At 60.9% G+C, this 14,334-nt stretch overlaps 2 protein-coding genes across 2 annotated transcripts; one reads left to right on the plus strand and one right to left on the minus strand.

Annotated features, from left to right (window-relative positions):
* Positions 1 to 584: 584 nt before the first annotated feature.
* Positions 585 to 11,142, minus strand: cnk3 (NimA-related protein kinase 3; the record flags this gene model as incomplete). Its single annotated transcript, XM_002946266.1, has 20 exons — positions 585 to 1,034; positions 1,430 to 1,467; positions 1,519 to 1,628; positions 2,229 to 2,506; positions 2,794 to 2,845; positions 2,888 to 3,030; positions 3,371 to 3,457; positions 3,973 to 4,134; positions 4,773 to 4,834; positions 5,398 to 5,555; positions 6,011 to 6,110; positions 6,168 to 6,292; positions 6,993 to 7,213; positions 7,672 to 7,847; positions 8,184 to 8,250; positions 8,555 to 8,624; positions 9,151 to 9,246; positions 9,732 to 9,844; positions 10,642 to 10,719; positions 10,909 to 11,142. The coding sequence occupies 20 exons, from the start codon at positions 11,140 to 11,142 to the stop codon at positions 585 to 587; spliced, it is 2,820 nt and encodes a 939-aa protein (XP_002946312.1).
* A 773-nt stretch (positions 11,143 to 11,915) lies between these two features.
* VOLCADRAFT_54901 (uncharacterized protein) lies at positions 11,916 to 12,134 on the plus strand (the record flags this gene model as incomplete). The annotated part of the gene is made up of 1 exon (XM_002945909.1): positions 11,916 to 12,134. One exon carries the CDS (start codon positions 11,916 to 11,918, stop codon positions 12,132 to 12,134), a length of 219 nt encoding a protein of 72 aa, XP_002945955.1.
* Between the last annotated feature and the right edge of the window lie 2,200 nt (positions 12,135 to 14,334).

The raw sequence follows: 14,334 nt of genomic DNA on the forward strand, positions 1-14,334 counted from the left end.
TGCATTTACTCACACAGCTGTGCTGCCCCAAATCAAAAAGCCCTAAGATGGTTCTGGGGGCTCGGCAAAAGCCGCATGCAGCCAAGCACGCGCCGATCTTTCTGGTACTGACGTGCTAGATTGCAAGAAAAAGGCAACAGCAGATATTTCATACCTCACAATATGAGAAGTTCGTGAGAGGCCTTTTCGCAAGCCGGTATATGAGGTTGCAGATGGCGCGCGGTAAACAGACCGCAGCACTTGAGACTGTAAGCCATTCGGCGTTTCGCTGCAACGCCCCAAATCCCACCCTGAGATCCTCAAGACCTAAAACATTCACACAATACTGACTGCCCTGCAGCCGCCGCACAGGCCCGCAACCTGCCGACGTTCTCCATAGTTGGCCTCCTACCACAACCTTGCTCCCGAGGCTAAACCCTAGACCTTCTTAACTTTATCCGATCCGCTGTACGCTTTCCAAGCCTCGCACACAAAACCTGGACTTCCATGCAAGCCCCTCCTGCCGGCTTGGGAAAGCCCCTCCTGCAAATTCTATAAAAGCTAAACCCTAATTCTAATAAAAACGCTCCCCCATGGCCGGCCTCTCATGAAAAGACCGAGTCCTCCAACGTAATCAGCTTATGAACCAGGCGCGCCAAGTGCAGCTTGCGACCCAGGATGCGCTCCAGGTCGCTCTGCGTCGAGGGCCCCCCGCCGCCGCCGCCGCCGGGGCCCCCGCCACTGCTAACGCCGTCCCCGTCGCCGTCATCTGCTCGGTCCTGCATCTCCCGCAGACATCGATACGCCGCCAGGAAAGCCTGGCCCCCCAGCTGTCGCTCCAGCTCTATTCGGAGCTCCTCCACTTTGAGCGCATTAGCGGCCGCAGCAGCGGCGCCGCCGCGCGGCGGCGGCTTCTGCCCGCCGGCGCCGGCACCGCCGCCCCCGTCGTCGTCCCCTCCTCCGTCCCCTCCGTCGTCCTGCTCGTGGTCCTGCTCGTGGTCCTCTTCCAGCACTGTGTGGATCTGGGCCAGCACCTCCAGGACCCCGGCAGCCGCCTGCAGGGGTTGCCAACATCGCCACACCACCACAGGACCAGTTCAAGACGGCTTCAATGCGAGCTGGGTGCTGGAGCGGTAACCGGAATCCGGATCCGCCAGGAACTGGTTTGCTCCCGAGGTGGTGTATCGAACACCCCCGCACCGCTCCGTGGTGTGGGCGGCGTGGGTGGTAGTGCGGACCACAAAGTCCAAATCCTCTCTTTTTCCTCACCGTTCACCTGACTATAGCTTTATTCCGTGCTGGCTGAGAGTCACAGACAGACAGACAGACAGACAGACATACGCACGCAAACACCCATGCACGGGCAGGCGCACGGGCAGGCACACGCACAAAGATGTTCATTTACCATGCCCGACCTGCAACACGGGGGCCCAACCCAACCCAACCCAACCCAACCCACCTGTTGGTCCTCTTCGGCCGCGGCCGCGTCTGCATCCCCACCGCTGTCGTGCGAGGTCATCGCCGCCACGCTCGGCTGACCCGGCTGCTGCGCCGCCAGCGCCGCCGGTGGCGACGCCGCCGTGTCCGTCGTGCCGAATGGCGTGAAGATCTGCACATCGGGAAATTCCCCCGACTTGGCGCCCTTAGGCCTGCAGCAGCCGGCGAAGGGGGTTGGGGCCACTGCACATGTCAGCGGGGGACAGGGCGGGACGAGAGGCCCCGAGGACGAGGAGGACAAATAGGGCGGAGGAGGAGGACGAGGCAAACGGGACTGTCTGCGGAGCGAGCTGCTGGGCGGGTCACGAAGGGCACCCTTTGAAAGGGGCCCATGACGGGACAGGGTTCCCCTGGGCGGGGGCCACGTGCAGGACCGGGCCGGCTGCCGGGGCACACGTGTGGATGGGTGTGCGTGTGTGTGGGGGGGGGTGCACAGGACGCTGTACACGGGCGACCCGGGTAAAAGCCGAGGCAACCCGAACCGCCACAACCCTCTCCCTCCGTTCTCTCTTGTGAGCGAGCGGACCACAAACCGCACGCCACCGCGCAGCTGCATCCATTCATACTTTCATCCATTCAAACAAACCAGGTCAGGTCAGAACCCAGCCCGGTCAATCATAAAGCCGGCCTGCACTAGCCCCGGGAGTTTGCTTGTCAATTCGTTAAGGAAACACACACACACACAGACACACACACACCATGCACACACGACAGGGCCTGAAGACTCCGTAAATGCCCAGCCCCGTCCGTACCGTAGCTTCCACGGGGGTTCCGCCGCCGGTCGGCCTCGACCTAACGGCCCCGCGCCGCCGTCGCTATGGTCGCCACATGCCGCGCCGGCAGACGACCGCGACGCGCGGGGCATCGGCGACTGTCCCGATATCTTCCGGCGCGGTTGCAGGTGGCCACCGGCCCCAGCGGCGCCGTCGCCGTCGGCGGAGTAGGCTCCGGAGCCACGTCGGACGGGCGGCGATGCTTTGCAATCCCCTTGTTGGAGTTGGTGGGCAGCGCTGAAGTCCACCACTAGGACCTGAGACACGAGGGAGGAGGAGGGGAGCAAGGTGAAGGGACGCGGGAGAGGGGAGGAAGGAAAAGGTGCACAACGACATTACGGAATTGACAGCAGGATGAGCGTGTTGGGAAAAGGCAGGGAAGCCAGAGCGAGGGGGACGCTAGAGCCCAGGCTGCGGGAACGCTTCTCGCTGCGAAACGGGAATGCATATACTAGGCGGCATACCGCTCACCCAGAACGGTCCTTATTTGCCAGCAAAAACAAACCTTCTCGATATTGAACGAAAAGGATTTGTTCCTCCCCACCTGAGGCCCCCCAGATGCCGCGTCACCGCCGCCAAAGGCCCCCCCGCCGCCGCTGCTGCCGCTGCCGGCACTGGCGCCGCCGCTGGCTCCCGACAGCGCTGTTGCCATGCGCGACGCGAACTGCGCCCCCAGCTCCGCCAGCTGCTCCTTGTTGATTCGCGCCCTCGCCGCTCGGACGTGCTCCCGGTGTGCTGACATCTGCTGGGCTGCCACCTCCTGCTCGCGCCGACGGGCTTCCTGAAGCGAAAGGTACGGTGTAAAAATACGAGGGCGTCTCTAGGGGGACGAAGGAATAAAAAGGGAGAGAAGGACTTGCCATCAGGATGACGGGCACTACGATAAGCAGCAGCAGCAGGAAGCAGCGGTAGCAGGGAGATGTGCTGGGGAATGTTGTGGAATCGGGCGGAATCACTAAATATTGTAAATCAGCGATTAAATTTGAAATTAATTGCACCGAAGGGCGTCGAGGGGAGGGATTGTTGGCGTGGTCGTGATGTGGTGATGAGGCGGGCAGGTGATCCAGGTGATCCAGGTCCGGGTTATCCTCCCTTCGGTGAGAGGCGAGTGGAGACCGCACCTCCTTGGCCTTGATGACCGCCGCGAGCTGCAGCGCCTTTTGTGCCTTGGCCTCCATCTCCGCCCTCTGCTCCACCAGGTTGCGCTCCTTTCGGGGACATACCAAAGAACGCAGGGAGACAATGGTGATAAACAGACAAATAACACTATGGATAAACGCTCTGATAATGTAGTTTTAACTGTTTTCTTAAACTGTTATCGGCATGGTTTTGACGAGCAAAGGCAGCTTTTGATTTCTTATCCACACACGCTGGGGTGATGGTTGGTAGAAAGGAAAGCTCAGCATGTATCCATATCACTGAGATAATGACAGGGGAGGGAGGCGGGGCAGGTTATTATTATTACTACATTACGATCATCATGTTGCAACGTGAGCTGAGCTGGGTGGTGGATGGAAATGACACGAGACGTGGGCGCAACAACGGCTCACAAGGCACAAACGCTTCCGTTTCCCCACACGCAGACCCCCCTTTTCTTGCGTCCACCCCCCCTGCTCCCCGGCCCTGTCCCGCCGCCCCCTGTGTTACCAGCCTATGGCGGCAGCCCACACGACTCGCCACCGTCCCTCTCCCCGCCTTCCCCCCTCTTCGCGCCACCACTCACAATTTCCTTCTGTCGCTCCGCCGCCCGGTTCCGCATCGCCACCGCTGCCTCGTGGTTCCTCCTGGCCGCCGCGGCCTTCTTCTGCTCCCGCATGGCCGCATTGGCCCGCCGTTGGGCCTCCAGCTCGGCGTCCCGTTGCAGCTTCAGCTCAGCCAGCTTGGCCTGCGTGGGGGTCCGTATTGGTGGTGATGGTCTCGAGTGTTCAGGTGCGGGAGGTCCACGTGAGCCTCGCACTGAGAGCGCTCCTCCCATTTGGGTCGCGGGAAAGATTTGGATCTACTTCGGGTCGGGCATTCTATCTGTCGGGGTCGGCCGCAGTCTTGAGCCGATCAAGTCATTCAGGTCGCGGGCATCTGCGCAAGGACTCTCTTCAGCTTGTATGTCTCTACAGTACTAGAGGTCAGTAACCAGTACTCCCCTCTACTACCACAGCACACGTGAACAAACCCCGCATGGGGGTTGACAAAGCCCTTGACTTCCACTCTTCCATCCGGACAACGTAAAAGGAGCGGTCGTCTGGTAAAGCACACGACAAGCAATTGCCATTGCATTCATCTTCCAGCTGTCGACCTCCTCTCACCCCACGTCTCTCTGACCCAGCAGCTAACCAACATGAAGCCCCCCTCCCTCCTCCTAAAAATCCCACCACGCGTTCTTCAACACCAAGGCATGTCAATACCCCGTCGTACCTTAGCTGCCGTGACACCTGCGAAACCAGTAGTGCCCGCCGCCCCTCCACCCAGTTGGCCGCCACCCTGGGGCCCCCAGCCGCCTGCTGGCCCCACTCCCACGCCAAGCACAGTCGCCTCGAGCGCGGCCCCTGCAACGCCGCCGCCGGCAGCAGCAGCAGCAGCAGCGGCGGCTCCAGGCGATCTGGACTCCGACCCCTCTGCCCCACCACCTGCCGCACCTCCACCGCCGGGCCCCGGACCCACCGCTCCACCTGCCTGCGTGCAAACACGTAATAAGTACCCGCCCATAAGAAGTCAGTCGCTCGAGCCCTAGCAATCGCATTCCCTTTCCACTGCAAATCTCAAAACAGCTTTTCACTGATAACAGCGTCATGACTTTCCAGCAGATCCAACTCGGGCTCGAGTACACTTTTACTTTAGCAATGGTGCATAGCAAAGCTGACACGCTCCGTGTTGCTGAAGCCCAGTTCAGCACCAGCGCGCATGAGCAGTCTCAGCAGCAATATACAGCGCTCTCTCCCTTCACGGCTCCGAGCCCCTAGCCAGCGCCCCCCCCCTCCGCACCCTGCGTGGCACCCCACCGCCCGCACTCTGCGCTGATGGGCCGCCCCCCCACCCGTTCCCCCTCTCATCTCCGCCGAGCTAACCCCCACCCAATCCCCCAGTACGGAAATCATGAGGGCTCCCCCCCGTATTATAAATATAATAGGGAAGCCGCTCAGTATCCGCTCACCCTCACCCCTCACCCGAGCCCTCGCTCCCGTCCTCACCCTCTGTGCCGCCAGAGCCCCTTCTAGCTGCGCCAGTGCCGCCTGCTGCTGACGTATCCAGCCGGACTCCACCAGCCGCTGCTGACCCCGCCGGGCCGCCTGCACCGCCTTGCTGGGCGAGCTGGGGACGTGGACGGAGCAAGGGAAGGAAAGGGGTACACGAACACCGAGGGCGGGGTAGACGAACACCGACGGACCACCGAGGGCGGGGGGCCGGGGAGGCAAGGGCGCGGGGCCGGGGGGGGGGAGGAAAATGGTTTGAAAACAGCAGAGCAGCCGGACGTTGCATTTCGTGCGGGTTATCGCCACTACCGCCAACAAGGCCCTATCCTTGACATCTACATCACGCAATACCTACACCATCTTAGAGAGTACAGATAGTCAAGAGGGCTGCCACACAGGGATTAACAACAACAACAACAACAACAACAACGGTTCCAAGTTGGCTGCAGTCACACGGACGGCCACCACCGAGCATGAAAGCCACATGGGCCCCATCCCGCACCAGCCAACCAGCTGGCTCCTCCCCCGCCATGGCGCTACCCAGGGGACCAGGTAACCCGACTGGTGACCCACCTGCCCTCCCCGGGTGTGGTCGGAGCCGTCTCCGTCTCACTGACGTCGTAGGAGCTGCATCGCTCCATATCACCACCACCACCACCCGCCGCGGCCGCAGCTGCTGCCGCCACCGCCGCCGCCGGGGCTGGTGAGACAGCGGTGTTGGTCACGGCACCGGCGGCGGCGGCGGCGGCGGGCGGGGCGGGCCCTGCAGCTCCGGAACCCGCGGAGGGCCCCCGTGGCGGCCGGTTGGCGGCGGCGGGGCGGGGCGTCCGGTGAGGCGCGGGGAAGGGGCGGGGCCTGCAAGGAAAACCAGGTCCAATACGGACATCCTTAATATGACGACGATTGCGGGATTACGTGTACGACAGGCTGGAAAAGCCCCCTCGGTCGACCGCGCTCGACCCCAAGGCTGTCCTCATCGTAACAGGCGCTGTACGACACGCTCATGGATGCTGATATAGTCCGAAATCTATGGATGCTAACAGTCGGGACTGTCGGGGCTGTCCGGGTCCCCGTGTCCGGAGCCCTTGGCCCCGCATTCCCTTGTCAGGCCAACCAGGCCCCTACCCACATCCCTGCAACCCACACACAACGGAAACCCCGCTCCATGCCCTCCTTCCCCTGCACCACATGACCTCCACAACCAACCCCCCGGTCGCATCCGTACCTAGGCCGCAAAGCCACCGCCCGCCCGCCCATGCCACAAACGTACCAGTGGGCGCTCCCATCGCCAGGGCTGCACATCCACCTTCCTTCCCCTGCACCCAGACCCTCATTCATCCATCCATTTTGAGACAGCGCCTCGTTACGGCGCCGCCCCGCACCCTCAGCTTCGGTACTGCTCCCCCCCGCCCGCATCGCAATGACCCCAGTGCTCTTCTGCCGCGTCGCTGTTCCCCGGTTCGTCGGGGCCCCGGCTCCCACTGCCCAGATGAAAGGGCGCTGGGAGGGAGGTTTTCAATCCGGGACGACTCCTTTCTGCCCTTTGGCCACCCACCTGGCCTCCGCTGCCCCCAACGCCGCCAGCCCTAGCGCCGCCGCCGCCGCCGCCAGCGGGACACTGCCGGGCCCCTGCAAGGCCCCCGGCCCTGGGCCCCCCTCCGCAGCAGCGGCAGCGTCCGAGGCGCCGAGGCCGCGCGACATGACATGGGCCGCGTAACGCTCCAGGTGCTGCCGTACAAAGTCCTTCCGCAGGATGGCATCGGCGGAGGGCCGGTCCTGGACAGGGCAAGGTGGGGTCGACCGGGGGGGGGAGGGAGAAGGGGGGGAAGGTCTGTGTATGTGTGTGCATGTGCATATATGCGAGGCGTGGTCCACAACATCACTGTCAAACAAAATAATAAAAAGGAAGGGAGGGAGTGAGGGAGAGGGGAAATATGTGGAAATGCACTCGTGAGATCGGATTATGGCAGGAGTGTTGTAAAATCGCAGTCGCAAGGGGTGGAAAAGAAGCCGCCGCCGCCGCCACCGCCGCCGACACACACACATGCACACGCACACACACACACACATACATACACACACAGAGGAAACGGTGAGCTTGGTACCGTCATCTCTTTCCCCCGGGCACCCCTCCCTTCCCTCCCTGTCCCCTCCTTCCTCCCACGCACCCACCCAGCCAGCCACCCAGCCAGCCAGCCAGCCCGCCAGCCACCCGGCCCTACAACTCCCCTCACCTTGGGATCCTGTTTAAGCATCGACTCAATGAGGGCCCTCAGCGGTGTGCTGTACCGCGTGGGTACGGGCGGGTACTTGCCACGCAGGATCTTAACCACCAGCGCGGGCAGGCTCTGGCCGTCGAAGGCGCGGCGCAGGGTGGTCAGCTCGTACAACACACAACCCAGAGACCATACTGCAGAGAGAAAACATAGGGAGCGTAGGGGGATGGGTTGTTGTTGTGTGGGGGGGGGGGGAAAGACGAACCACGAACGAGTGAAGCTGCTGCCAAGGAAAGAGTGTACATGGGGTAGAACTGTTGAGAGGGGGAAGGGTAGTGCTGCTGCTGCTGCTGCTGCTGCTGCAGCGGCGGCGGCGGATGACGGAGGCCAAGCAGGTGCCAGAAGCGGCTGACGGAGGGCAAACGGCTGCACACTGTCGCATGCGGAGTGCAAAAAAGGCAGGAAGGGGCACGACAGTATCGTCTCAGCTCGGAGGACATGGGCGCTGCTGCGCCACAGCAAACGCTCACCGTCGCTCTTGCGGTTGTACGGCCGGTCCTCACAGATCTCCGGGGACAGGTAGTACGGAGATCCGATCTGTCAATACACCGGGGGTGCGCGAGGAGGACACATGGGGGAAATCTGGGGGAAGCACCCGGCCGCCGTAACCCACCATCCCCATCCCCATCATCCCCATCCCCACCAGGTTTCCGAGCCCCTCGCCGTGGTAATAGTTCACTCCACACACCCCCACTCCACGCCGCCCCTCGTCACAGCAGCTCCAGGTTGCCAACCTCCTGGCACATCCGCATCCAATTCCAACATACAGCGGCGATGCCCTCTCCGAGGTAGACCCCGAGTCTCCCCCCACCCCACCCCACCCCACCCCACCCCACCCCACCACAGTCCGCGCCAGCTCCGTGTCGCTGTTCAGCACCCGGGCGATGCCGAAGTCGCCCAGCTTCAGCAGGCTGCCTGAGGAGGACGACGGCCAAGAGGGGGGGAGGAGAGCGGAGCGGACTTAGGGGGGCCCAGGGAGGTAGCCGCCTAGCCGCCGAGGGCCTGCTTCCCGAACTTCTATCGTAATGCAGGACAGGATTGCAGCAGAGCCAGCCTCTCCCCTCCTTGAAAACCTTCCCAGCCAACCAGCCGGCCAGCCGGCCGGCCAGCTTCGCCCCTCCCGTCTTAAGTCCCTCACAGCCCCCTTCCAAAGAGCCCCAATACAGCAGACCTCACCGCTGCCTCCCCCAGCGCAGCGCGCCGTCGCTACAAGCCCACAAGCTGCTGCTGCTGCTGCTTCTGCCATACAGCAACAACAACAGCACCATTACCACTACCACCACCACCACAGGGCCCCATCATCAACCCAGCGAACCCGCAGCAAGCTCCCACTCCCTCTTCCGTCAGCACCATCCCAATCAGTATCGATACCACCGCCCCGTAGAGCCCCATACGGCGGTGATGACGATGGTGACGACAATGACGGCCAATGACCACCCACCCTCTCCAATGAAGATGTTCTGAGACTTGAGGTCCCGGTGCAGTACATTCTTGCCGTGCACGTGGTACAGAGCCAGCACCACTTGGACGAACCTGCGTACGGCAAATAGTACGACGGGTGAAGTGATCGTACACACGAGCGCACGGAAGGAAGTGCCTTTATGTTCATCTGTCTGACCCAATTCAGAGCGGGCTGGGGACAGCGAGAGCAGCGACGCGCGTTAGGCTACTAGGACGCGCGGACGACGTCGGACTGGTCAGGGTGTTCGTGTCCGTGACTTATCTGAGGGCACAACAATAACCTCTGATACACGACGGGGCATCATTTCATCGCAAAGTAAGCACCGCGAGCACTTGCTTCAGGTTGGGGAGGTATGTGGCAGTCACTGCGCAGCCCACGAAACGTTGCCTACCGTTGCCTACTGTTGCCTAGCGTTGCCTTCATGCATACGATCATTGCAGGCCCTATGCGAACAGATGTAGATGTATTCAAGCCACATCGCACCGCACCGCACCACACCGCACCACACCACACCGCACCACATCGCTACCACCCAACCACCACCGCCATCACCCACCAGAACATGATTTCGTCCTCGGTGAAGGGCTTCTTCTCCTGCTGCCGCCGCTGAATGGCAGCCGCCAGGTCCCCCCCTGGAGCGTACTCCATCACGATGTTCAGCACGCCGCCCTACAACAACAACAACAGCAACAGCAGCAACCGCAACCGCAAGCCAGCAGTGGCCGTGGTCGTGTGAGGGCGGGAGAAGGGAGGCGGGAGATGGCGAAAGAAGGCCGCCGCGTTGGCCTTGGGTTGCGATGATAGCCAGATACAGATACCCCTGCTCGGTGCCCTGTCGCTATATATTTACAAATACACCCCCCTGTGGTGGTGTGTACCCTGCCACCAGGATACGATGATGCCGAAAGGCGGTCCCATCCCGCCCGACCGCCTTCCCGTGGCTCCCCCCCAAAGCGACCCGCGTTCCCTCAAACCCGAGTGGGTGTGGGTGTGGGTGTGGGTGTGGGCCGGAGACGCGATCCCTAGCCGCCTGGGTCGGTCGCCACGGCTGGGTAGTTGGCATATAAGCGGCCCATCCGCTCTCTATGGCAGGTTACTACTGCTACTGCTGCTGCTACTGCTCCTCAAACACAACGTTATTTTACCGAGTTGTTTAGAAGGCAGATAGCTGGAGCCGTGCATTTGCTACTGCTGCTGTTAATGGTGATCATGGTGGTGATGATCATCAAGTGATGGCTTTGGTGCCGGGGAGAAAAAAGGGGGGAGGTCGGCCGTCATTGTTACGGGGGTACGGGGCCTCGGGCTTCCTCAGCGTCCCGCAAACGGCCCCGGGCCGAGATTCAAGAGCCAAATGGGAACAGGGTAAGTTTTGCTGCTTTGCTGCTTTGTAAGCCGCTAGTGGCCGCCTGACACAGCCAGATTGGAGTTGTTGGCAGGTGTGGGAGAGTGGATAGAAGGGTACGAACCTCAAGCATGCACTCGTAATAGTGGACGATGTTGACGTGGTTGAATTGGGCCAGCACTTTCGCCTCGTTAAGCGTGTCCTGTTTTCGCCAGGGGATGGCGTGTGGTAGGGTGTCACCGTCCATAACCTTATATTAGTGCCCATGTGGTGATCCAATGGGCAGGCAGGCATGGGGGGCCCCCAAGCCCGAGGAGATGGGCCATGTGGGGCAAGAGGGCGTGGACGGGGCCACCAGACCGGCTCTTAATGGCTGTGCTAGCGGCCTCACCATGCGGGCTTTTTCATCCATCTCGAAGAGTCGAATCTGTTTCACCACCACACTCAAGCCGTCCTCTATTCGTGTTGCGCGCACAGCTCGCCCATATGACCCGCAACCTATTTCATCACCGAGGGTATAACGTTCGCTAACCGGACGTTCGCTGATGTTGAGCGTGGGGTCCGCCGACGCTACAAGCTCCTTGAAGCCAGCGTCAGCGAAGGATCCCCATTGCAATGTGGCCATCGTGTCGCTTTCACAGGGAAAGCTACATGGAGCAACGTTTCTGCAATTTGTTTGTGAATAAATTTCATGCGTGTACTGATTGTCACAGCGGAACAGCTTAGGACTTCAGCAACGCTGATACGACATGCAATACGAAAGGCTCTGCAAACACAAAGGTTTCTTCACAATTTAGTTCACATTTAAATTTTAATAACAAAGCATTCAGCCCGTAACCGCAAGCAGGCCCCATAGTGCTAAGAGACGCAAGTTATGTCAGCAATGTTTTCTCTATGTTCAAGGATTAGCAGTTACATAATGAAGGCCTAAATGACGTTTGCAACCTTTGTTTGCATGGTTGAGGTGATTTAAGCAGTATTTGCATTCCTTAGTCCTGACTATTTTGCACTACTGGGCGCTGGCTTGGCGATTGCAGCTTAAAGTAATGAAAACATGATATCTACAGCCTTGTAAGCATAGTGCCTCGAGCCGTGCTGTGGCAGCGCTCTGGTACAAGAGCACATCCCGGTTTCCTGTGTTGGGGCCAGGAGGCTGCTGGCAGAGAGGATGATGGATTTGCCTTGTAACCAAAAGCGCGACCAGGATGGCATCATTCGCATTATCCTGACGATGCTGGTTATGGCGCGATTCACAGGTAAGGTCACGTTGAGGTAGCCATGCCAAGTACACCTCGCTACCTGGACTTGGCACTGCAGTCAAGGTGCCTCTACGCTTCGCACGTTATCCACTCCCCCAACTCTAATCGTTTTTCGCTGCGCTTCGGTGCAGTCGCTGACATGGCGAACCCGGGATCGAATTACGACTGCCAGAAAGGATGCCGACGGACCTTCAAACCAGTATGCGGCGAGGACGGTCGGACATACAGCAACGAATGCGTCGCGACTTGCCAAGATGTGCAGGTTGCCCGGGCTGGTCCCTGCCCAGGTGGGTTTGCACCCTACCGGCGGCCCCCGCCGAAACTCAGGCCGGCCCCTGCTCCCGAGCCATCCGCATGACCCGCGAACATCATGAACCGCTTCTCATTCTCATTCTCCTAACTCACTATTGTCGGATAGCGCAGCCCTGCGAGCCGGCATGGACCGTTCACGGTGCTGCCCGGACGCCGCACATCCATCGTCCGCACAACTCACGCATCCTTATGTTGCCAACATCAATCCCGCCGAGGACAAACTGAACCAACTTGTTACCCACCCATTCACCCATTCGCCCTGGCATGCACCTAAGCAAAACCCAAACCCTAAACCATAACCGCACACAAGCGCGCGCACACACACACACGCACACACACACGCACGCACACACACACACACACGCACACACACACACACACGTACACACACACACGTACACACACATACACACAGATCCACCCGTCCACCCGACGCCGCGGCCAGGTGAACGCCTTCTCCACCCCGACAACAAACACGTCGTAACTGGTGCTGAAGGCGGACCTACCTCCTCCTCCAGCTCCTCCCCCGAGGCGGGGCTCATCACACGTCAGCACCTACACGCCTTCCGCCACGAGGGCTTCCGTTACGCCGGCCAAATGCGCTTCACAGGAGACATGCAGCTGAAAGGCCACGCCCAACAGCAGCAGCAGCAGCAGGAACCTGGCTCTGCAGCCGCAGCGACCGCAGGTGCCTCGGGCAGCCTGGGTCAGGAACAGCACCGGAACGGCTTCAATGCCGTACGGATTACTCGGGAGGGTCACGTGTACATGGCCGACATGGACGAGAATGTAGATCGGGTGCTGGAGTTGCTTATTCAGCACCATAAAGCGGATGGTGCGGCCGCAGCCACGGCCACGGCCACCAACGGCATCGAGCAGCAGCAGCAGCAGCAGCAGCAGGCCTCGTCTGCACATGCGCTCCTGCACAGCCTTCAGCACTGGCGGAACTACCGGTCCTCCGCCCGCCGCAGCGGCGGCACCAACAAGTGGTCGCGACACACGATCATCCCGGCGACCAGCGGTCCAGCCGACCATGTATTGCAGCCGGGGCTAGACGTCGCTGCTGCTGCGGCGGCGGTGTTTGCGGCTCAAGGACCTTCCTCCCCTTCTTCCCCTGACTCACCAGCCGCTACAGCAGCCTCTGGCGCTGGCAGCCGGGATGGGGACCGTGACGTGAAGGGCCGTGATTATTATTCCCCGCGGCAACTGCAAGAGGAGGGGGAAGAAGGGGGGCAGGAGGAAGAGGAGGAGGAGGAGGGTTTTTTCCCCTGGGTTAGGGTGCTTGGGGGCCCAATTGGCGGCCGGGATAAGCAGCAGCAGCAGCAGGGACAGCGACAGCGACATCTGCAGTCGAGTGGCAGGGGGGATCGGGGTGAGAGCGTTGCTGGGCGAGGTGCAGCGGCACACCGGCAAGTACGGCGCTCCCTGGGTGTTTTCGACTTGGTGAGTAAGCACCAGGGGCTCCAGGTGTGACAGGCGGGGGGGGGGGAAAGGGACAGTGGTGGTACTGTGGGGGGGGGAGCTGCCCCTCCGTTATCACCGATGTTGGCAATGACGTGCAAAAATGCGGAATTCGAGGATGGGAAGTTGCGGGCGGGTGGGACTGTGGGGGGGGAAAGACGAACCACGAGCGGGTGAAGCAGCTGATGTTGGCAAGGAAAGATTGATACGCCAGAAATGGGACTCTGCGTGTGTGTGTCTGGGTGTGCTTGTGGGTGTGTGTCTGGGTGTGTGTGGGTGTGTGTCTGTCTGGGTGTGGGTGTGTGTGTGGGTGTGTGTCTGGGTGTGGGTGTGTCTGGGTGTGGGTGTGTCTGGATGTGGGTGTCTGGGTGTGTGTGTGTGTGTGTAAGGGCTTCCTTGGAGAGACCTTTTGTTTAGTGCCGCCTGCTTGAGTGAGCTTGGCGTGTGTATGTCGCTCGGGTAGAAGTGTAGCCCAGGGGAGGAAAAGGGTTGAGTGGCTCTCTGGTTGTGTTTGGTTTAGGAAAGGTACACATACGGGGCGCTTAGTGGTCGTACGGGGGCCGCAGGTGACGGCCCTACGGCATGTGTGTGTAGGATAGTGTAGTATAGTAAGCATGTGGCCGTGCGCCCCGTGTTGGGGTGGGGAGGGATGGAGGGTGGAGGGATGGCGGTGTGAGGGGTGAGGCAGGAGGGACAGGAGTTACTGCCCTTGGGAGTGGAACTTGGCACAGCTCTCCATTTGACGGCACTATATGTGTGTGTGGGGGGGGGGCTGGGGTGTGATC

Source organism: Volvox carteri (genome assembly GCF_000143455.1).
Source record: "Volvox carteri f. nagariensis unplaced genomic scaffold VOLCAscaffold_1, whole genome shotgun sequence".
Taxonomy (NCBI): Eukaryota; Viridiplantae; Chlorophyta; class Chlorophyceae; order Chlamydomonadales; family Volvocaceae; genus Volvox; species Volvox carteri.